This window comes from Oryzias latipes, chromosome 3, assembly GCF_053564925.1.
Source record: "Oryzias latipes strain Hd-rR chromosome 3, Olatipes_Hd-rR_3.1".
Taxonomy (NCBI): domain Eukaryota; kingdom Metazoa; phylum Chordata; class Actinopteri; order Beloniformes; family Adrianichthyidae; genus Oryzias; species Oryzias latipes.
In genome coordinates this window covers 23,016,696-23,041,537 of record NC_136239.1, presented here as the reverse complement: position 1 = coordinate 23,041,537, position 24,842 = coordinate 23,016,696, and the positions used below count along the sequence as shown (strand labels likewise).

At 43.0% G+C, this 24,842-nt stretch overlaps 1 protein-coding gene across 1 annotated transcript in view; it reads right to left on the bottom strand.

Annotated features, from left to right (window-relative positions):
- The window catches only part of rras2 (RAS related 2), a 30,030-nt gene that overhangs the window by 1,957 nt on the left and 3,231 nt on the right, over window positions 1–24,842 (bottom strand). The window contains exons 2-5 of the mRNA XM_023953447.2: window positions 3,587–3,674; window positions 2,647–2,749; window positions 1,169–1,277; window positions 499–617 (exon numbers count right to left, since the gene is read on the bottom strand). Of these exons, the coding sequence (XP_023809215.1) occupies window positions 499–617; window positions 1,169–1,277; window positions 2,647–2,749; window positions 3,587–3,674 (419 nt within the window). The remainder of the gene's footprint in view (window positions 1–498; window positions 618–1,168; window positions 1,278–2,646; window positions 2,750–3,586; window positions 3,675–24,842) is intronic.

The following is a 24,842-nucleotide window of genomic DNA, read 5'->3' as shown; positions in this document are numbered from 1 at the left end:
GCCCGACCATCTCCGCAAACACTTTGTTTCCGTATTTATGTCAAAAGATATCCTATCTCATTTTATGATTACCAAGTGTATTTTCAACACAGCTTAGATTGTTTGTGGGGGGTGACATTCATAAACATGAATTACTGAAAATGTTCTTATAGAAATTTGACTGCTCCATCACAGGAAACTAGAACATCAGACTCCCTGGAGGCATCTCCATTCTTAAATGAAGCAGGTGGAGCTGCTCTTGCAGTTCAACATTTTCTAATCATTTTTGTATGAACTGTATTTAAAATGTAAAAAACAAAAACTCACTAGAAAAAAGCTAAAATGTTTAAAAGGCAGATGAGAACAATTGCTTAAATTTTTTTATTTTTTACATGAGGGGATAGCGCATTCTACCTGTAATGATAGATGATAAGAAACATGTTTTTATTATAAAAAATGAAAACTAATAAACAAAAAAAAACTAGAGTTCATCTTCAGATTGACTTGTAAGAATCTTACCTGATTACTCTAACCAGTTCATGGAAAGCCTGGTCTACGTTCATTCGGATTTTGGCTGAAGCCTCCATATACGTGACTTTTAACTGTCTCGCCAAATTCTGACCCTCTTCCTGGTTGACCTGAGGTAACAGACAGCGAGAGAATCGTGAATATGTGCCTAAACTGAGAGGAAAGGACCCGTCCCCTCCACTAATGCATTCAGGAACCAATATACTGTACTTTTAAAATGGAGAAAGTTTAGCAAAAAATAAGAATATCTTCTCTTTATCCATCTTGCCTGGATAGCATTTGGCTTAAAAAACTTAGTTAAGCAAATTTGGATCCATTTCTATAGGATTTGCCCGCAGTGTCCCTCTTTCACCATTAGGAGGTGCTGTGGATTCACTGCTGGAAAATGCTTTAATGTGCACCAACAGACTCCCCCAAAAAGTTCATTATTTACATTATTTAATCAAGATCTTCTCTCTCTGCTTTCTTGACACAACAGTTTCTATTTCCTCTTTTATTCAGTCACAAACTGCTGTATGATAGCTTCCTGCAGCTGGGCTGACTCTACTGTAAGCAAGATAACCATACAAGACATAGAGGGGAAAAATGAAAGCACGGTGCATTTCTATATGTTTTAATTGTTCGTCATTAGATCATTTGAGTTCAGTTCTTGGAGACTTACTTGTCTTTGTATCTCCAAATCGGCTTTGTTTCCTACAAGGATCATGGGGAACTCGTCTCTGTCTTTGACTCGGAGGATTTGTCTTTGAAATTTGTAGATCTCTTCAAAGCTATGAAAAAATAAAAAATAAAAACAGGCGTTATGCGGGGTCCTCCAAAACAAACAAGCCATAAAATGCTTTCCACTGGTACATGCATCCACGCCGCTAAATGAAGTCTTCACTGTCATCACTGGAAAGCAAAAGCGCGGCCCAGCCCTAAGTGTCACCAGTTGGGGTGGAACATAAACTGTGTTTATCGAAGGCAGGGGGTTAGGCAAATTGACCCGACTGCTGCCCCACTGTAATGCAGATTTGATGGGCAAAAAAAAAAAAAAAAAAAGAATATGTCAGACAGCCTGGGGGTGGGGAGATGAGGCAGAATGCAACCACAAACCCAGGATAGCATTCCAGTCGTGCTGAGCACATAGTAAATCTGGAAAGACTTGACTAATATAAATGGAGGAAGGAAAGAGTGTTTACAACATAAACACTGGGAGGGGGTTGTGGGTGGGGACGAGGGAATGCAGCTCCCAGCACTGCTGAGGGACACAATGTCACTTGATGGGAAGCGGGAGACGGTCCAACAAGAGCGTAGAAAAACTATTGTTTGTAAATCCAACTTCATTGACTTTAGACAATCCAATTTTGGGTTTTTTGGTGAAAAAAAAATCACACAATTTGATTAAACATAAGCTCCTAGAAGAACATCGTTCTGATCATCTCCCTTTTCCCCCTTCAGAAAAGCTGCCTGATCCTCATAAAAGAATGCCAGCACATCTGCTGCATTTGCAGGTGGAGGAATGCATGCTTTTAAGGCGCTCTCTGTTGCCATGGCGAACTGGGATCTGAAAAAAGGGACAGTTTATTTATCGTGACACTCTGAATCTTTACTTTAAAATAACACAGTGTGAGCGTAAACAAGTTTGAACTGAAACACAAGGCAAGTGACAGAGTTGGGTTCAAAAGGTTAAAGAACTGTGAGTGCCTGACGGTGTTTTCAGTACATATATACATCCATGTTGTTAGTGCATACAAACTTAAAAAAAAAAGAAGTCCCAAGTAAGAGATCAAACTTTTAAGAGATGGAACATTTAAGTTGCATGCATCAAAAAATCCAGAACCCCTTGTGAGCTGATTTTTTTTTTCCTTTTTCCGACTCTACTTTGGCCTTCAATCGAAAGCAAAGGTGGATTAAACAGGGCACAGTACGAGAGGAAGTCTTAAGAACAAAGGAGAACGACAACAAGAACAACAACAGGGTCCGGAAACGAGAGCAGCAACAAGTGAGAGTGGCAGTGCAGCGAGCATGGGGTTTCGAACCAGTGAGGGTGTAGCATGCGACTGTGAAGCGTAAACATCGTGTACAATAGAGAAAAGCGGCGAACAGCGAGTCAAGTGTGTGCGGCTGTTACCACATGGCGAAAAAACTGTCACCTACCTTCCTCTGTCGGTCACTGAGAAGACGAGCAGGAAGCCCTCCCCTGTCCTCATGTATTGTTCTCGCATGGCTCCAAACTCTTCCTGTCCAGCCGTGTCGAGGACTGCGCACCACAAGCACATGCACCGGCGCACAAACGCACACACGGACAGACAAACAGAAAAAGTGAAGAAGTCAGCTTTGTCGGCAGGAGTCATGACTTGGCACAACCAAATTTTTTTTAGATACCCACTCCCATGAAAATGGAATTTTTGGTAATTTGAACGTGATTATGCAGCATTCTCTCCCAATGGAGGATATTTTTAAGGAAAATGAAGCTTAAAATTACATTTGAGTATTTCTTTATTAAAGTTGTTGTGAATCAGGAGAAAATTATGACGCTGTGATGTAGGCGGTACAATCGGTGTGACACTAGCTCTCTGCTCTGCTCTATTCTGATGCATCCACTTGCAGACAAATAGATCCAGGTACGTCTTTGTTTTTCTGCCTCAAAACTGTACGGCTGGATAGCTCCAATATTAGTTGCCATTTTGGTTGCACCGGAAATGTTAGGTTGGGGTGTGGGGGCTGTAAGCTAGCAGGAGAGTGTAAAAACAGATGGATGATGGGAAAGGAGCAGGCTTACTCCACCCCAGCTGACCTGCCCACAACTCAGAGGCAAATTCCTAATTAACTCCTGTCATTTTGCAGAAACTATGTCCTAGCAAACCACACAGGTTTTTGATTTGGGCTAAAAATGAATGTTTAAAGATGATTGGAGTGGGACTTAAGGACAAAAAAATAAACACAATTTCAGGCAATGTTTTTCTCTCTGCCACACTACTCGTCAGTTCAGTTTATTAGCTGTCATATGACTTCTCATGTTGCCAGAAAGGGTGGATTTCATCTACATGGGCATAAAGGACAAACAGTGTTGCAGACGTGTCAAAGCAGGACTTACTGTCGAGCCGCGCCGCCCGTTCGTCGATCACGCACTGCTTAGTATAAGAGTCTTCAATTGTTGGGTCATAATCGGTGACAAAGTAAGACTGCAAGAGAGACACATCAAGACACGGATTATTTGAAGGCAGTCTGTTTCCACACAAACCTAATTATGACCTGCTGACATTTTACAGCCTATTCATGGGGGGGGGGGTGTTGGAGGTTAGGATAAGCGGTATTCTATACCAACAGGAAACTGACAAAACTAGCTTTAGCGAGTAATAAGGTTTCTTTTCCCCGATGAAGACCTTTAACACCCTGCGATGTTCATTCCCTGCAGCTGTGATGTGAGCAGCTCTTTGTGCATGACATGACTCATCAACAAAACATTCAAAAAATCTAAATGACTCGACTCCAGCTCATCATTTCTGCTTTGCTACAGAAAGATCGGCACGAGCTGCTCCCAAACGGGAGTAGACGTCCTTAGCAGACCCTCCCGTTGACCTCTGCCTTTACGGGCATTCTGCAGACGGGAGGTAAACACAGCGTCTGCAGACACCTGCATAAAAAATGTGAAGTGAATATTCTCCTCCACCCCTCCGCTCACACACCAGTCAGTGCTGCGTCTTTCTCAGCAGGCCGTTTTTCACGTTAGTAACACTTTAATAAGACGTTTCCTCTGTTACAACAGTGGCGTTCCATTTCATCTCCATGGCTTTGATTCTGTAAATCCCGGTCTCCTAGTAACCCACACTGGAAGGGTGGGGCCGGCGAGCAGAGGAAAGACAGGGGAGTCGCGCATTTTTGAGATTTTTCCCATGTTTTGCCCCCCCCCCCTCCCCTAACCTCCCCTCCAGGGTCCTGTTAGGTGGTGACAGCAGAGGGGAGTGCTCCGGAATGTCAAACCAACACCCCAAGACACCGAGCAATTACACCAAAACACACATTTACAGACCAACAATGAGCAGCATTTCACTTTGACTTTCACAATGCAGATGGGGTGTTATCTAGAAGTAAGGAGGGGGGGGGCACAACAACATGAGTTGATGCTGCCCTTAGTGTAAATTAAAACTTTGGTCTAATGTGTAAATAACATATCAGAGAAAAAAAGGGGGGGGGGGACAGCCACATTTATGATCCAATTTAGGACTACTACAAGTTCTTTCTTACGGAAAATGGTATATAAATATATATGTAAAGTCAAAGATTCTCAAAAGAAAATGAAACAAAACCTAACAGAATTCATTATAAAATACTGTTGTCATCAAACTAGATCAAACTTCCAAACAAACTATTATAAAAGAAAGTTATTTGTATTGTTTTACTACTAAAAGATTTTCTTCCGTTTCCAGAGGAGAAATAAAATATATAAAATATAATATAAAAGATTAAAATGATAGATTTTAGGAATTTAATTAAAAAAAACTAAATTTTAACATTTAAATCCTGTGAAGACAGGTTTGCAGAGTATACATTTGCTGTAGCAGGCTTTTAAAGTCAATATTTTGTTTTTTTTTTAAAAACTAACGCTTTTTTAGTCTTCAAAAGTATAGTAATTTTTAAAGACCCACTTTGATGAAAATCATGCTTTGTCACGTTGGCATCTTCTGTGATTAAGGAGGCCACAGATGGCTCTATTTTGATGCATCCACTTGCAGACAAATAGATCTATTTATGGTTTAAAAATGTTTATGGTTTAAACTGTATGGCTGGATAGCTCCGATAATGCTCGTCATTTTTGTTGCTCTGGTAACGTTAGGTTGGGGCTGTAAGCTAGTGAGAGATCGTGTAAACAGAGCGCTCTCAGAAACGGGGAGGAGGGGGGGGGGGGGGGGTGTTGTTGCTCTGCACCAACAAAGCACAACCTAGAGGTGAATTTCTAAAGAAAACTCGGGCCTAGAAAGCCACACAGGTTTTTGGGCTAGCGGCATAATCCTAATTAAAAGACCCCTTGGAACGCTTTTAAATTAGAGCATAAGATGAAGGAAGTGGGACTTTAAAGAGATTCATATGTGACTGAATGTACCTTTTTGGCCAAATGTTTTGCCGTCACAGTTGTGTTGACATGTAACAGTGAAAGGGATTTCAAGTATAGGATCTGAGTTCTTCCAAAAAGGTAATATTGTTACATGCAACACAGCCAAAAATAATGACCAAATTTAAAAAAAGTAGATCAATAAACGAAAAATCACTAATCGGATTTGTACATTTCACCCATCAAAAAAAAGTGTGTTCATTCTCATAACTGTAATAGTAATATTTTTAGCTTAATATCGAGCTTAGTTTGGTTGATCATGGCTCTGTGTTTTGTTCTAAATTTCATGTAAAAGTCGCTATAGTGCAGAAACTGCAGTATTCATAATTTCCCTAAACTGGGAGGCCACACTTTCAAATTCTACATTTGCACATGTTACTGCGTGCATGGAGGTAGCTGGGAGCCAGTTTAGCTCGTGCTGATTTGTGGTGCCTTCCATCCGTGTAACCAGGGTTCGAATCCGGGCTGCTCCCTATTCCATTCTCTGCTTTTGTGCCGGTCCCAAGCCCGGATAAATTGAGAGGGTTGCGTCAGGAAGGGCATCCGGCGTAAAACATTGCCAAATTAACCATGCGACTCATCCTCAAAACAGAGGTTGTTTCGCTGTGGCGACCCCTAATGGGAAAAGCCGAAAGAGAAAGAAGAGAAGACTGCATGCGTGAAGATGCTCAGTGTCCTGTTGCCTCTGCAGCACTGCTAGCATGCTGATCTGAGTTTCATCCATCCTCCTGTGCTTTTTTAATGCTTTCCCAGCCATCACAACAAAGTAAGAAAGTCAGAATGCAGGTCTGGTCCCTCCCTGCAGCAAGACGACAACTCCTGCATTTCTATCTTCAGCAGGTGACATCAGCCCCGTCTCCTGTGAGCTCAGGTGGCTGCGGCGAACATCACACTCCTCTGGCCATTCCTGTCCTGCCTCCACGTGCTCGGATAATGTACTTGCTGAACTCGGCTTTTGGCAGAGCTGATTCTATTTTCCCATGATACACGAGGCTGCTCTGCAGTGCTAGCATCACCAGAGCCAGCAGGAGCAGGGCTGTGAAAAAAGGGGAAAGGGGCTTGGTGAACACTAAAGCATGACGCAGGAGATCCACCATGATCTTTGTGGCAAAGGCCTGCCTGAGTCATGCTAAGTAATGTGGCCGAAGGTCCTAAGAGATTCGTCCAGATTTTCTTAAACAAAACAGACTCCTGCAGAGAGATTTTGGGGAGCACTCACACCCACCAGCTACCAGCTGTTAAGCAAAACTGCACAGAGGGAAGAAAAAAAACGTACAAATTAGATTTTCCCATAAGCAATTCGAATTCTTTGATGGAAAAAAAAGAAAACAGGTATTTTGACCCTATCAGAATTAAAAACAATACTATCCACAGACAACAATATTAAAAGAATAGTGCAATTTTAAGCAGTTATTACAGAAAAATATTTAAACATTGTATCATACAATTTAGAAGGATTTAAATAAATAAATGCATATACATCAGTTTGGAAATTCCTTTGGGAGAATAATGGGATTTGAACCATGTGTTTTAATCAGGACACCATCAAACCTTCATTTTCCCACCACTCTCCAAAGCAGAAAGGGAATTTCAATATATCTCTTAGTGACTGGAATTCTTCTTAAAATGCAAATTCTTGGTGAGACCAATGTTTTTTTTACCCCATTGGTAGATTTTTTTTTTTGCTTATTTAGATGAATTTTTTTCCCCCCAATTGTAAGAATTCTTGACTCATTTCTAGCCTGTTTTTGCTGTGAACACAAAAGAAGGAGCGAACCCTGTAGAAGCCGAGGAAGACAGTGAGTCGAAGCGAGCATCGCTACGGTTTAGATGTTAACAGCAAGGTGGTTCAGGCCCCACGGAGTCCTGGTCAGCTCTGCAGGAAGGAAACTCCACCTCTGCAGCAGGCAGCTGGCCCTTCTGAACCTTTGGGTGCCGGTGATGTCACAGGTGACGCGTCCCCCCCCCCCCCCCCCCCCCCGCACTGCCTCCCTTCCAGAGAACAAACCTGTCACTTAGCCACCTCCTCCACATTCCGCAGCTTTAAAAATACACGCCCAAGCTTTCAGGAAGCATGTACACTTGCAATTTTCCAAGTCTTCAATGGTCAGAAAAAAGTTGATAAGTTGTGTAATTGAATTACTTTATCAAACTTTTAGTTAACTCCATGAAGAGAGAGAGAGAAAAGGAACCCCGTTACAGCTTCCCTTTAATCATAAACCACTTGAGACCAAGTTTCAGAAGAAAATTTGCTGCAGAGATCTATCTCCCTCTCTCTTATTGTAGTGGCTTGTTTGAACCATCTGCAATGAAGAGAAGGATGTAATTTCTCCAAATGTTTTTGGATCAGCTGGGAGGTCTTCACCTCCCTAAAACAGCACTGATGGAAGGTTCTAATAAGCATTAGTTTATGTTTATAAGTGAAGATAACATTTTCAGATAAAGTGTCCAACAATAAAATTCAGTGGGGACTATTGTTAAGAGAGAAAAAAAAAATCAAAAATCCTATTTTTTATGATTATATATCGCATTATTGTGCATAGTTTGGCCAGGAGTGTGACTTATACTCAGGAGAGTCTTATGTGTGATTTAAAAATATAAATATTGGCTCATTTATTTGTTATTTTCATACTAATAACTGCAAGAGGGCATTGTAGGTGTATCGGTATTTGCCACTGACAGGAACACAGAAGAAGAAGCATCGCCCAAAACAAACATGGAGAAGAATCTGAGTGTTCTTCTGAACTTTGAGAATTTTCTTATTTTTATGTTTTCCTTCCTTGGACTAATGCAGCACAGCGAGTGCAGAATAATTTCATTGACCTTGATGTGGAGACGTGCTTAACGATACTTTTGTAGAGCTCTTCTGAATAAATAAACCTGATTTCTCAACATCCTCCGTTGTGAATCAGACATACAGTCAATGCCGTCATGTAGCGATGAAGCTAAAAACTTGATGGTAGGTTTTCCTACATGCGATGGTAGCGTCCAACTCGTAAACACATTGTTGAGCGTTAAAAACGAGGCTGCGGACGGGAATTTGATTCGTGAATCATGTTGGGTGTTAACGCAGCATTACTTTGATCGGTGGATTTGTTCGGAACCAACACTTTTCTCCCATAAGTGCAACTCATATGTAATTTTTTTCCCCCTTCTTAATTATGCCTTTTTCAGCTGCTACCACTTATACTACCGGGTGACTTGTAGTTTGAAAAATATGGTACAAAAAATCTGTTCTAAACCAGCTCAAAACACCGATCTTTCAGATAACAAATGACATGCAATACGTAGCTACAACTGCTGGCTGTCTGCCTAAAGAAAAGCAAGAATGGGTGATATGTGGAGGCGTGTAATCAGCATCATGCTTGCACTACTGTGCACCCACATCCTCCCCACACAAATAGCTTTACTCACACTAAATTTAGATCCTTTTTCTATCTCTGTCGCACATGAAAACTTGCTTCCTTACCAGTGTCTCTTTGCAACATTGTTATCTAGAGGTAGAACTCCAAATCAAAGGTGCAACAGACATCACAGACAAAGCTAAGGTCTCTGCACATTGGACTCTGGAAACTCAACAGTCAACGTTTAGCGTCAGAGTTTTTAAGCCTGTATGGCTGCCAAAATACTCACCAAACTCCTTCACAGGCTCCTTTCATTTACAATTTGATTGAACAGATATCTCTTTTCAATGAATTTGCAGTCAAAACAATTAGACTAAGATAAGTAAAACTGTGATAAGTACTTTCCACATAACTACAAATATGAGCTATCAATGGTGGAAATTTCAGTGATAAAATTATAAATCCTTACAATAAAAACAAATTTAAATCTGCTTTTTCCTGCAGAAAACACAACAATCAAATCAATATTGCTTTTTCTAAGAAAAGAGACATTTCTTTCAAACCAAGTCCTTGTCAGTTAGCCTTCACAAGAAGTCCAATCATCAACAAAAATTCAAAAATCTTAACTTTAATCATCATATATCAACTTTTTTCCCCCCATTTATGACTGCTCCCTTTTAGGCATTGCCACTGCAAATCATCTGATTCATCCCATCCTCACTCATACCAGTCTTCCTATTCGACCTTCTTCTTTTTTTTTAATTTTATTTATTTCATTTATCACATATTAAAAAAAGTAAATAAAAACAGAATATTCAACAATGCGGATGTGATGGATGGTTGCCAAAAACCCACAAGGGGCTTAACATGAACCGCCACCTTAACGTGGTGGGGGAGTTTGAGAGCTCGGGTGATCCCAGGAGCTAAGCTGTCTGGGGCTTAAGCCCCTGGTAGGGTCTCCCATGGCAGACAGGTCCTGGGTGACGAGCCAGACAAAGAGCGGTTCAGAAACCCCTGATGAAAAGAAACAACGAGGACCCGATTACGTCGCCCGGATTGGCGTCACCGGGGCCCCACTCTGGAGCCAGGCCCAGGGTCGGGGCTCGCAGGCGAGCGCCTGGTGGCCGGGGCTCTTCCCACGGGCCCCGGTCGGGCACAGCCCGAAGGAGCGACGTGGGACCGCTCTCCCATGGGCCCACCACCCGTGGGAGACCTCAAAAGGGGCCGGTGCAGTGTGGTTTGGGTGGCAGTCGAGGGCGGGTGCCTCGGCGGCCCAAACCCCGATCATGGAACCTGGGTTTTGGGACATGGAATGTCACCTCTCTGGGAGGGAAGGAGCCTGAGCTGGTGCGAGAGGTTGTTTCGGCTTACGGGCCGAACAGCAGTTCGGAGTACCAGGCCTTCTTGGTGTCTCTCGAAGGGGTACTGGAAAGTGCCCCAACGGGGGACTCCATTGTCTTCCTGGGGGACTTCAATGCCCACGTGGGCAATGACAGTGGCACCTGGAGGGGTGTGATTGGTAGGAACGCCCCCCCTGATCTGAACCCGAGTGGTGTTTTGTTATTGGACTTCTGTGCTCGTCATAGTTTGTCCATAACGAACACCATGTTCGAGCACAAGGGTGTCCATCAGTACACCTGGCATCAGGACGCCCTAGGCAAGGGCTAACAAGCAATGATCGACTTTGTAGTTGTTTCAGGTGACCTTCGGCCCTGTGTCTTGGACACTCGGGTGAAGAGAGGGGCGGAGCTGTCCACCGATCACTACCTGGTGGTGAGTTGGATTCGCTGGCGGGGAAAGAGGCCGGAAAGACTTGGAAGACCCAAACGTACTGTGAGGGTCTGCTGGGAACGTCTGGCTGAGCCCTCCGTCAGGGAAGTCTTTAACTCCCACATCCGGGAGAACTTCAAACAGGTACCGGGGGAGGTTGGGGACATTGAGTCCGAGTGGACCATGTTTTCCACCTCCATTGTCTCTGCTGCTGCTCGGAGTTGTGGTCGCAAGGTCTCTGGTGCCTGTCGCGGCGGTAACCCCAGAACCCGGTGGTGGACACCGGAAGTAAGGGATGCCGTCAAGCTGAAGAAGGAGTCCTACCAGGCCTGGCTGGCCTGCGGGACTCCAGAGGCAGCTGACAGGTACCGGCAGTCTAAGCGAGCTGCGGCCCGGACTGTTGCAGAGGCGAAAACTCGGTCCTGGGAGGAGTTCGGTGAGGCCATGGAGAAGGACTATCGGTTGGCCTCGAAGAAATTCTGGCAAACCATCCGGCGACTCAGGAGGGGAAAGCAGTTCTCCACAGGCACCGTTTTCAGTGCAGGTGGGGAGCTGTTGACTTCGACTGGGGACATTGTCGGGCGGTGGAAGGAGTACTTCGAGGATCTCCTCAATCCCACTGACACGCCTTCTATTGAAGAAGTGGAGAGTGAGGATTTTGGGGTGGGGCTGTCCATTACCCGGGCTGAAGTCACTGAGGTAGTCAACGAGCTCCTCGGTGGCAGGGCCCCGGGGGTGGATGAAGTCCGCCCTGAGCACCTCAAGTCTCTGGATGCTGTGGGAGTGTCTTGGCTGACACGTCTCTGCAGCATCGCATGGCGGTCGGGAACCGTACCACTGGACTGGCAGACAGGGGTGGTGGTTCCCCTCTTTAAGAAGGGGGACCGGAGGGTGTGTTCCAACCATAGGGGAATTACACTCCTCAGCCTCCCTGGGAAAGTCTATGCCAGGGTACTGGAGAGGAGAGTCCGTCCGATAGTCGAACCTCGGATTCAGGAACAACAGTGCGGTTTCCGTCCTGGTCGTGGAACAGTGGACCAGCTCTACACCCTATCTAGGGTGCTGGAGGGTTTGTGGGAGTTCGCTCATCCAGTCCATATGTGTTTTGTGGATTTGGAGAAGGCGTTCGACCGCGTCCCCCGTGGCATCCTGTGGGGGGTGCTCTGGGAGTATGGGGTCCGGGGAGCCTTACTGAGGGCTGTCCGGTCTCTGTATGACCGGAGTAGGAGCTTGGTCCGCATAGCCGGCAGTAAGTCAGACCTGTTCCCGGTCCACGTTGGACTCCGGCAGGGCTGCCCTCTATCACCGGTTCTGTTCATAGTTTTTATGGACAGAATTTCTAGGCGCAGCCAGGGGCCGGAGGGGATCTGGTTTGGGGACCACAGGATTTCCTCTCTGCTTTTTGCAGATGATGTTGTCCTGTTGGCTTCATCGAACCGGGACCTCCAGCGTGCATTGGGGCGGTTTGCGGCCGAGTGTGAAGCGGCTGGGATGAGGGTCAGCACCGCTAAATCTGAGGCCATGGTCCTTGACCGGAGAAAGGTAGTTTGCCATCTCTCGGTCGGTGGAGTGTCCCTGCCCCAGGTGGAGGAGTTTAAATACCTTGGGGTCTTGTTCACGAGTGAGGGAAGATCGGAGCGTGAGATTGACAGGCGGATCGGAGCAGCGTCCGTAGTTATGCGGTCGCTCTATCGGTCCGTCGTGGTGAAGAGAGAGCTGAGCCGAAAAGCAAAGCTCTCAATTTACCGGTCGATCTACGTTCCAGTACTCACCTATGGTCATGAGCTATGGGTCATGACCGAAAGAACAAGGTCCCGAATACAAGCGGCTGAAATGAGCTTCCTCCGCAGGGTGGCTGGGCGCTCCCTTAGAGATAGGGTGAGAAGCTTGGTCACCCGCGGAGAGCTCGGAGTAGAACCGCTTCTCCTCCACATCGAAAGGAGCCAGTTGAGGTGGCTCGGGCATCTAGTTCGGATGCCTCCTGGGCGCCTCCCTGGAGAGGTGTTCCGGGCATGTCCCACTGGGCGGAGGCCCCGGGGAAGACCCAGGACACGCTGGAGAGACTACGTCTCTCGGCTGGCCTGGGAACGTCTCGGGGTCCCCCCAGAGGAGCTGGAGGAAGTGGCTGGGGTGAGGGAAGTCTGGGCATCTCTGCTCAGTCTGCTGCCCCCGCGACCCGGTCCCGGATAAGCCGGATAAGCGGAGGAAGATGGATGGATGGATGGGCTTAACATGTGGCAATCACCATAATGAGTCTATAAGCTAAAAAACAATACCGTTCAGTAAATACAATACATAAAAAATCAATACATATTCAATTCATGCACTTACATTCTTTTTATCAAACTAAAAATAGATGCCTAAGGCAGCTCTAACCTCAGCATATTTCCTGATATACACATTGAAACGTGACCAAATTATCACACAAAGTTACAAATACAGAATAAAAATCATTTTATTCCTGCTTTGTTCTGTACAGTCTATCCCAGCTACTGTGGGTCAAAAAGCAGACAACACCGCACACAGGTAGCCAAATCATCGCAGGGAAACGCAAAGAGGGACCGCCACTCGTACTCTGACGGGACAATTTGGAGTCGCCAAGCAACTTGTGAAATGGCAAAAACCCCAATTATATGCAGTCTAATCTTTTATAAATTCTTAACAGATTTTGAACAGAGAAATTGTGAGGCAATAATGCTGTTATTTCAATCAGGAGCAGAAAAACATGCATGTTCTCCAAGATTATATCTGCTGAAAATCAGCAAGTCATTTCATTCTTCATCTCAAAACTTCCATCCCACACTTAGCACAGAAACAACAGCACAGCCACCCATTTTGCTTTCCTGCTCTGAGTTTTCAGCTCGTGTCACCAGACGGTTGTCCAGACGGTTGGTTCTGCTCAATATACGAAATACTGAGAAGTCAGCATGAAGGAGAGGCAACAGCAGCAGGCAGTAAACGGGTTGGGAAGGGTTACCCTACAGCTGACAGGTGAAACGTGCCATATGCAAGACAAGTTCAGTTTGGCCAGAGCCAAGGGCAGCAATTTCAATTAAGGATGCAAACCACATGGCAGACTGACTGGAGCCTGCCAAGCCACACATAACAGAACAAGGCTGATCAACTTCAGACTGCAACATCACAGCAAGACCAGCTCCACTCAGGAATGGTCCTCTTTGCAGACATTCAATTGCCCACGGAAACTATATTAAAAAAACAAAAAACATAGTCAGTGATCTAAGAAATTAGAAATCTGACTGGGGCCCCGCCGGCACAGGACTTCCTGTCCCCGAGTTAAACTTGTGTCGCACCTCTGGGGCTCAACTAGAAACAGCTGTGTGTAATCACACGGCCTAATGCTAAACAGATGAAAGTGAAGACGGCCTGACATGACCAAACCATGCTCCGTTATCACATTTCTGTTTGCTTCGCACAAGAAATACACAAGTCTGTGCGAGGAGTGTCAGTGAGGAGCAGAGAGGGCTTGAAAGGAGACATAAGTGGGGGGGGGGGAGGCAGAATTAATGGGGTTTTTTTTGGGGGGGGGGCATTAACTTCCTGTGAAAACACCCACTTTTCCCAGGAGCTCATACGAACTGGCAAAGGTCACTTTTTCAATACCAAACACACGTGAAGAGAAAGAAAATCCACAATGCGTCTGCTGCCGTGAAGAGCCACTGGGGAGGGCTTTGTTCTAAAGCTGGGAAACGTTCGGGACAGAACTTGATGATGCTCAGAACTGTGAAACAAAAATGTGCACCAGGATGTGCTAAAGGATGCAATGTGAGCAAATGCTAATTGCAGCCAAATGTTTACAGCGCAATCTGGGGGGGGGGGGGGGGGGGGGGGGGGGGGGCACTAGACTTTGGCATCATGCCAAATGAAATGAACACATGCATATCACTCTTGGAAGTTTGTTTCCACCTAATGTGCAGCAGATCAATAACCGTCTCCTTTTAGTCATTCCCCTGTTCTTAAGAGCCAACAGGACATTGGCTTTTAAAAGCACACCAGCTAACAGCCTTAAAGCTCACTTTGGACCAAAAACTGATGACATTTATGGAATCTGAAGCCCTGATGTTCTGCAAACTAACTGATCATACTTCACGCTTATATTAGGCAGCCGGCATAAATTGTGCCTCTATTAAAAAAAAACAGACCGTTAGATAGGTCTGTTATGGAATTGGACTGATTTCAATGTGAGAAGCTTTTATTTTGAAAATGCGTTTAAGGATTTAGGCCAAATCCTTGACCTTGAGAGCTACAGCCAAGTTTTTGTTTTTGTTTTTTTTGTAATCTGTTCCTGCAATACGGCAGTTGATTACCTGGATTAGATACATTCATTCCTTCAATCTGAACCTGGAATCACCTGATCCAAACAGGCGGCGGTTAAAAACAAATATTGATCAAATTCACTTGATTTTGACAAAATTCAAAACTGCAATACGGTTTTATTTTTCAAACAAGTTGACATTTAGTTTACTTTTTTTAATTCAAGAAGAAAGCCACTTGACTTTACCAAAGTTGTTCAACACACGCTTGTGCTTTACGATTTAAAAAAAAAAAAAAAAGCTTCACACAAAACGGTGTTGACTGACCCAGTTGGGGTAGAGCGCCCATACAGGGGATAAAAGGGAGGGTAAATGTCCCACCAAGTAGGCCAGCTATGGCACCGTCAACCCCCGCTCTCCTCTAACCTCTCTGGCATTAAGACTTCAGTAACAAGTGCAAACATCAATGTGTGCTGAACTCTAAACACGTTTGAACCATTTAAAGGCGCAGAATCAAAGAGGTGCCATTTAAAAGGCCACTTTTTTTTTTTTTCAAGCGGATCACCGGGCTTAAAGAAGCCTGTTCGCTCTGAACTGGTCATACTGCAGTCTCTTTCTTCCACTTTCTCCACTCTACTCCTGACCAAATATTTCTCTCCTAAATTTTCAGAAGACAAAACGAAAAACGTTTTCCATTGGGATAAAGGAGCTTACAGCCAAGTCTGACGCTATGTCTTCTGGGAACATAGGGATAAAGAAGAAAAGACAAAGTTTTACTGACTGATTTGGGCTGTTTCCCTCCTTTGTAATAAAAACAAATGTAGTGTGAAATATGTATACGCTTGGATTGGTGATGTAGCACCTAATTTATCACCAATTTTATCAGCTAGAATGTTACAAGCAACTGAAATACTGAATTCCATAAATTTGTGACTTGATTTTCTTTTAAATCAATTTCATGTACTTTTCTTTTGGTTAAAGACTTATTCTTATTAGTATTAATTTAAGGGTCCATGCATTTATGAATGTAATATAATCAGTTTTAGTTGCATAAAAGCAGCTTTTAAATAAAACAAAAATTAGTTTTGCAAAATCAATCAATTGATTGGTTTGGTGGAAATAGATTGTCTCAATAATTCAAATATAAGGGGTTAGTAGTTTTCATCTCGATCCAACCTATAATGCCAAATTACAATACAAGAAGTAAATGTTTCATTTTTTCCTTTTACCTTTGGAAGAAAAAAAACAATCCCTGAAAAATCGGTCAACTTTCATCGCCAAGGTTCTAGTTGTAGATGAGTGTTCTTCAGCTGTTTAGAACATCTGGCTCTGTATACTCCCATGACAAACGTCGCAGGAACTGCAACAGGTACCCACTACAGCTGCACGTCATGACGTCAGCAGTCGACCTGCATTTACTTCTATAGGTTAACATCTATTTTTATATTGGAGCAGCTGGAGAAACTCTCAGATGTTTCCCTTTCAAGGACAAAATGACAAAAAAAAAAACTTGCAACACACAATTTGACAACATGGCAACATTTACATTTACATTCATACATCGTGTGGGTTTACTTCAAAGGTGTAGAAGTTTTTGACGTTGGACTACTCGACATCGCAAAAGCATAGAGTCCCACGTGTCATAGAAGTATTCAGTCAGTGTGGAGCTCTCTTCCTGGCCTGGTCTTTGTTTGCAAGTGACATAGCACATGCATTCATTGACAAAGCAGGGTGTTGTAGAGCCAAATTACTGAAAAGCAATGGTTATGTGAGTACAGAGAACAAGTTGAAAAGCCATCTGAAGTCATTTGACAAAGTCATAAGGGGAAGTGGGCCGCTGTTCCGGAAAACTGCATGACTGACCACATTATTGGAGCCCTAAAAAGCTCTGAAAAAAATAAAAGAAGAGGATTCAGTACATCCAGCACTAGCTGCCCGATAAATATCTTAACTTTACACACCATGAAGACCAGAACTGACTTTCAGCTTTTTACCATTAAAAGCATTCGTCCTATCCTATAAATACATCAGTGTACAACAGCCACATAGAGGTGTTCATCATCTTCCTTTCTCTCTTTAAGCAGAACCCCAGTGTGTGCGTTTGTTCCTGCCCTCCTTTACTCGCCTAGAAACCATAATTCGTAGCATGAGGTGATATGTCAGAGTAAATGGGGCTACTCTCTGGCATCACGTCAGACACAGCGGCAATATCGTTTTGGGCTTTTAAAGCCACCACTTCCACAACACAGGCAGGAGAAATTTTATTACGACGGCAGGCAAAACCTCATAAATAAGTACTAATGCGCAACTGGCACTACTGACAGGGTTGTCTGCTTAACATCACCAGCTTGTCTTGATCAACAGTAAAAACGTATTTATGTCGGGACTTTTTTTTCCCCCTCCTCTTCCAAATAAAACTCCATTTCTGGCCAACAAAAAGCTGAAATGGTGCGGCAAGAGCTGGAAATGTGAGGTTGCAACTTCCGCTCCACAATTCAAATGGCACATGTCTGGAAGGTTGGAACTTCACATATGTTGACTGATGTCTGACTGTGAGAGACATGTTTTGGTTAGACATACCAAACCTCATTTTTAAAGACAGCTGGTGTGTGCCACCATTTGCAATTGTATTTCAGGTCAGCTGACACCAGCTGGGTTTGCGAACGCACCCCGCGCACAGCTGCTGTTTGAGTCACTGCAACAGCCCCTCGACTAAAACTTTGCCCATCTGCGGATGAACCTGATCAGCCAAATCCCGTTTGGTTGCCTCCTCGAGGTCGTCGTCACGCTCAAGTTTGAACGGCGACACCTGTTGAGGGTTTGTTTCATTCCAAACATCCTACTGATGGACACCAGGTGCCTCATAGGCTGCGGGACACTTCCAGCCAAATGTCCAGCAGCTGCCTGGCAGGCGGTTCAAGACTCAGCATCAGCAGCACAAACACAGCATACAGTCAGGGATTCTCCAACAACATAAATCCATCTGCAACGTCCATTGAGAAGAATATAGAAAGGTTTCATAAGGCCACTTCTATTAGAAAGGGTTCTAGGGGGCTCGCTATAAAAAGGCAGCTAACTTGTCAACCAGAGTTTTTGTTGTTACACGGCTGAGATGAGAGCCCTGATACTGTTATTCTGACACAGCCAGATGTGAGAAAACTTGAACAATGGAAAAGAAAACACAGAAATGCTCATCCCTTTGCTCTGTCTGAGTATGTGAGATGCTGCAGATGGAAAAGCAGAGACACTCTCTAACTTTTTTTTTCAAAAAAAAAAAAAATAAGAAAAAAAAACTTAAAACACAAGAAAGAAAGTAAGAGACAAGGTTCCCAACTCAAAAAAGTTTGGTTGTAAAATAATAAATAATAAGCTATAACTATAAAAAGCTGTTTCACATCATTTCTATTATCAGAACTGCATTTAGTACAAACTGAATATAAAAATATGGAAATTAAATAGTAAGTTTACTTCATTCTCCTCTCTTCTATTCTTTTTTTGGGGCTTTAAAACATTGAAATTGTTTCTCTGTTTCTTCAAAATAAATGTAATAAAAGTATTTAGGAAAAGATGCATGCAGGAAACCATCAACTGTGCTTCATTCAGCTTGACATACAATCTTAAAACTGGACTCAACTGTGGGATATGTTCATAGACAACAAAATCTACACAGACACATGCAAAGTTTTTTGTCATCAGTACAAACTGTTGCCTGCAGCTTCCCTCTGGCCACATCCCACAGAGTTTTCCCTGTAAACAGCACAAATGGATGTGAAGGCAGTGTAGCGTCTGAGGTGAAATGTGAGGCGGAAAGAAGAAAAAAAAATAGCGTCTCCTGTCAAGCAGTAGCATGTAAAAAAAAAAGGTGCAAGAATGAAAACTCGCCAGTTGGAATTTCTGCCATCCATTCCCCAATGCCACACGGAGGAGGTATGGATGTTTGTTTGCACATGTCGCTGCTCTCTTGTTTCCCATTCATCACCCTGGACTTTAAGGAAGCTCATGATGCCCCATGGCCAAAAAAATGGATTTAAAAAAGTTTGTTTTTATATTAAAACACTGGCTAGCATCAAAAGTCAGAAAGTTACTGTGATAAGAAAAAGAATGTATTTATGATGCCATTTGTCATAACTGCAGGAGACATTCTTTAAAGACCCACTTCAATGAAAATGGTGTTTTTGGTGTTTTGAACATGTTCTTGTGGCATTTTTCTCATCGAGTAGGACATATATAAAGATGATTAGACATAAAATTGCATTTCTAAGTATTTCTTTAATCAAATCGTGAATCAGAACCAGACGACAAAATGCTGTTTGAAAAAGAGCTTATTTGTGACGTAGAAAACACGTTGGGTGAGCCACAAGCTCCCTGCTCTGCTCCATTCTGATGCATCCACTGACAGACAAATAGATCCACGCATGTCTTTGTTTTCTGTGTCTGAGCTGGCATCTGGCTTAAAAAATGTGCAAACAGATACCCTCCGGTATTGCTCGCAGTTTTTGTTTCAACATTAGAATGGGTGTATGAGGGCCTGTGAGCTAGCAGGAAAGTGCGTTAGCGGAGGGAAGAGGGGGTGGGATTGCTACAAGGCAATGGTCCCGCCCACAACTCTGAGGCAAATTCTGAATAAGCTCCTGCTGCTCTACAGAAACTATTTCCTAAATCGCAAAAGGTTTTTTGGATTTTGCGGCATAATCATAATTCAATGCCACTTGGAATGCTTTTACGATAGATCAAAAGACAATTGAAGCCACAAGACCACTTCTCTAAAAACTCTAAACAGCCAAGCATTGCTTTTATACTTATGTTAACTATCATTATGATAAAGGCAAAAACTAAGTCAATTAAAACAAACAAATAACAAAAACTATTCATGGGCTTAGCAGCTGATAGTGTAACATATAAGTGAGAAGGGGCCTCAGATACAGCTGTTCCCATTTGAGGTTGATGCCCTATTACAGAAAATACACAAAACACGACACAAGGAAGTCAGATCAGTCACTTTTAACTTATCAAACCAAAAGAAAACACTTCAATTATTAAACTGGATAATTACTTAACTTTTACTTAGTGAAATGTACTGAAGTTGAATCAATTCTAGAATAAAACAGTCACAATTTAAGTTTGAGGTCTTTTGAGTCTTCATCAAACAATGAGTCATGGATTGAACTAAACTGATTTTGATTGGCATCAGCACTGGCTGACTAATCAATCTATATCAATAATAAAATCACTAAATAAAACAAAGAAAGGCATGTTGTTCTGTCAGAACTCTCATTTCCTTTTTTTTTTTACACAAAAAAAAAATTCAGATAACACCCTAAAATGTTTTGATGGTCTGTAAAGTTATTTGTGGATTTATGCAATCTCACCTTCACCAAACCACATTTTTCTCTCCGCAAAAGAACACCAAACTTTCTCAACTTTTAACCAAAGTGCTGCTCACTAAGAATAACAAAATAATATATACATAAAGAGCTTTCCAGAGCTTCTGAGACCCAACTCAAAGCAGTATCTATCCTCAGACCAAAAAACTATGGCAACAGCTCTGACTGATTTGTATGGCTGTTGCTGCTTTCAAGGCTACAAATGAGTCAGTGTGTGTGTGTGTGTGTGTGTGTGTGTGTGTGTGTGTGTGTGTGTGTGTGTTCGTGAGGATGAGCAAAGCGGAAGACTTGATTACCGCCCGCTCTTCCAAACCAGGCACCACAAAACTACTCCTTTAGATGAGGCTCGTCTTTCAAATATAGCCAGGAAATACCTGCACGTTCTTCAAAAAGCTACAACGCAAGTACATAAGATAACCTGAAGAAAGAGAGACACACACACACACACAAGGAAAAGAACCAGTTCACAACAAACTCATTTAATAACTGATATGCAGAAGAAACATGCCAAATGAGGAAGCTGTTTCACAAAAGGCAGCAGACGGATGTTCCTTGTTTAACCTCGTTATTCTTGTAGAAGTGTTCTTATGTGGTCTAATGAACCTATGCCCACAGCAGAAGAGGTCAAAGTCACCACATTTCAACACAAGATCAGCATCAAATTATTGATGCACATGAAATTATTTAGACATTCACTCATACCAGCTGCTCTGTTTAACAACACTAAAACAAGAAATGACAATAATGCTCCAAAGAAATGCATTAGCTGACTGCTAACAGCCAATAACACAACTGTTTATTTATCTAACATATGTAACACTTCAACAATGGAGCTTTAGCTTCGATGTTGACGTTCATTTAGTTATTGCAGCTCTTCAACCATTTACAATTCAATGGAATTCCAACAGATTCTAAAGCTGCTTTCGTCCGCGTCAGAATCCGTTGGTTTATGTTCATTGCGTAAACACTTTGCCACTGTGAAGCCAATAGGGTAGTAAAGTAGGGTCAAATCCAGTTCATGGTGTCATAATTTGACAGAAACCATCAACAGCGCTGAACTGTACAGCTACATAATGCCTGCTAAGTCTAACAAAGCAAGACCTTAAAAATGAGGTCATTCAAAATGTCAACAAAAGCAGCTGATGGCCTGTCTCCCCTGTTGCATTACGTGTGGCTATGCAGCGACCACTTTGTCGGTGTAATGCTACGTTTACAAAGCGAGCTTGGAAACACGTGTTCAAGCCACCACTTCCAATGAACTCTCACGTTCACTACACAGGTTTTTACAAAACACGCGGTCACTGAACGCGCGTTGAAAGTTAAACCAGTTGAACTTTGACCAACCCGGGACTCGGACTTGGTAGTGACGTATGGGGAGTGTCCTTTTCAAAACACGGCAAGTGACGACTGTTTGAAAATTGAGAGATTATTATGTATTTATTTATTTTTTGCCTGACTCTATGACACCAAGTCTTTAATATATCGGAATAGAGCTGTGAAAGAAAAAGCCAGAAGCAAGATTTGACGCTTGAAATGTAAGATTTGACCTGCTGAACGTGGGTTCTTAAACACGCATCACATACCCAGCGTGTACATAGCGTAGGGACAACATGCCCAGTCTTTGTGATCAAGTGCTGAAAACTACCAACTTCTCTTGCCATGATCAGCTTAAACATATACACAAATACAAACATGTTCCAACGTCCCTAAAATATGTGCTATTACTAAGTTCACATGCAGAATGATTTGCTCCTTTGCAGACAAAAACCGCATGTTTGCATTGTGCCCCTGCTTTGTGATACATCAAAAGTATGCCTGGATTCCCTGTATGAGCTCCAACAAACACGGCACAATGAAAAACATCAGGGGAACGCTGTTCAGTCTGCCGTTAAAATCACAAACATTAAAGCAGGCGAGGATGCAGCAGTCAGAACGATACAAATGTAAACGCTGAGAGCAAAGCTGCAACTTTTCAGGACAGCTCCAGAGCCAGTCCTTGGTAATCTCAAATACCACCATCATTGCCTGTCTTGACATGCTAATGGAGGGCTGCCCTTACAATCCATGTTTAATCTATCAGACTGCATTTTTGGGGGCCTGCATTGCCAATAAATGTATCAAACAAAAGCCATGCAGGGACTATGTAAAACATGGCTGTACATCAACAGCAATTGACATCATCGTCTATCTGATGTGCCAAAATAACAAAAAGTTCTGCCCCTATGCATCAGCTCCCCGATAAGAAGGCTGATGTCACACTAATGGCAGCAAGTATTTTGTTTGTTTTTTAGCATTCCCCTGCACAGCCTATGTATGTTTTGATTTCGTTGACACAGGGATCTAAACAAATCTTCAGACATCCACTTTACCCCACAGGCAGCTGTCCTGAGGCCAGCGTGAGTCATGTTTTCCCCTCACTCGGGATGCTTCCTTGTCCATGGACGTCATATTCAACAAAACGCCGTGTTCAACAATTTTTGTCAGCTGACTCAATATTATGTCATCCTGACGCTATTGCAACACGAGCCAATTGGCTGCCGTCAGGGAGGCCAGGAGCTCCAGAGACCTCCAGCCATGCTGTTCCAAGTGACATCATCCTTTCAGCCCATCTGATTCCCAAAAATCCCTGCTTCAGTGGTCACGATGGAAAGACCAGACCTTTCTAGAAAACAGAGTTTCCTTGTTGCTCTGAAATTGGCGTACTTTGCTGTATTAAAGTTGTAAGATTGAAGCAAACTAACACACTCTTACTTATGAACCCCTTTTCTATTTACAGTCTTAAGTATTTCATTTTTTTATCTTAACTTTGTGTATTTCAAAGAAAGATCTCAAACACTGACAACACCACAGAAGAAACAACTTAGAATCTGCAAAAAAAAGCTAGAAATTATGACATTTATGTTTATGTTTTCAGCTCCTTTTTCTCCAGGTAAACCAAAGCTACTGTAAAAACTGATCAAGTCTGACTTGATTAGTGTTTCAAAAATGTTCTAGCCAAATTAATGTAAAGAGAACCTATGGTACCATCAGTGTAACAGAAAAAAACATCAGAAGTGAGTTCAGTGGTCCACTTGGTCTGTGGTATACAACACATAGCTTTTCTTTAAGGAATAATGGGTGTAGGGTTCTTATGGGTTAAGATAACTGCTTCAGTGAACCTGTGATAACCAGGTACAAGTACAAAGCACGCACTAACATCACTTGCAGATTTGAAGTAACCCTTGTGCTATCTTAGATGACCCCACCCTTACATTGACGTGTTCTCTCTACCATGACAAAGGTGAATAAAGTCGGAAAGATTTCATGTAATCCATGGACAATAGTGAAGATCACAAATCATTGAAGAAAAAAGGTTCAGCGCACTGTCTAGTGGGTCTAGATGACCCCACTCCCAACGTTAAAGTGCCACAAGGGTTAAACGCATCCAGAGTGAGTTTTTACGTTCATAGTCGTTGCGTTCGTAGCTGCATATGATGCTGACCAAACTTTTCCAAAACTCACAAAAAAAATTGGGACAAACAAACTTAATTGTTGGAGCATGCCCATTGAGGTAAATTTAGAAGCCAGGTTTCAATGATCATTTGTAAACTAATAGACTCTGCCCTTCTTTATTAGCACCAATTTCCAGTACAATAAATACAGCTGTTATTAAACAAATACTGGTCGGTATGATATCTGGAAAAATTTGGGCATGTCTTGAACTGAGGACCACCACCTAGAGGTTACTTGGTGAACTGACCATGCTCCAGGTACTTTTGTTTTTTAAACTTGCTTCAAACAGGAAGTCAAAGTGTTGCCTCCTGATAAGTTTTTATTGCATAGTTATAAGACAATCGAGTCTAAAGAAGAATTTCAAAATGTTTCACAGTACCTTATTTCAACAATTTAGGAAAATGGATTGTTCTTTTTTTTCCCCCCACAATAAACTAGAGCCTCGTTTCCACTGAGTGGAACAGTACGATACAGTATTTTGAGCATTTCCATTGTAAAATGGCCCCATTAAACAGTACTGAACCATACCTCTTGGGGGGGCCCCCATCGGTTGTAGGTCCATAGAACGGAACGGTTGGGGCGGAGCCGATGTAGCCACCCATTGATTGGCAGAAAGTACTGACGACATTAGAAAGCCCAAACACATGTGACTCTTTTCCCAACTCTGGATCCAAACCAAAAGTTCTTTCCTCTTTACGGCAATATTCATCTTAGCCACCTGCAATCTTCTTTCAAACAGCGTTCGATTCCTGTTAAGCACTATGCACCAGAAGCAAAGCAATCAAAAGACGAGCTGCTGGATGACCACCATTAATACTGCTTTTCTAGTCATCGCACTACTTGATGCAATGACACGCTAGCAGTCTACACCTCGCATGTGCCATGAAAACAAACCGCTCAGTGGAAATGAGTTCCAAACTGCTTTGTAAGAATGACTTCCTCTGACAAAAGGGCAAATTCTTTATAGGAGATGGCCATC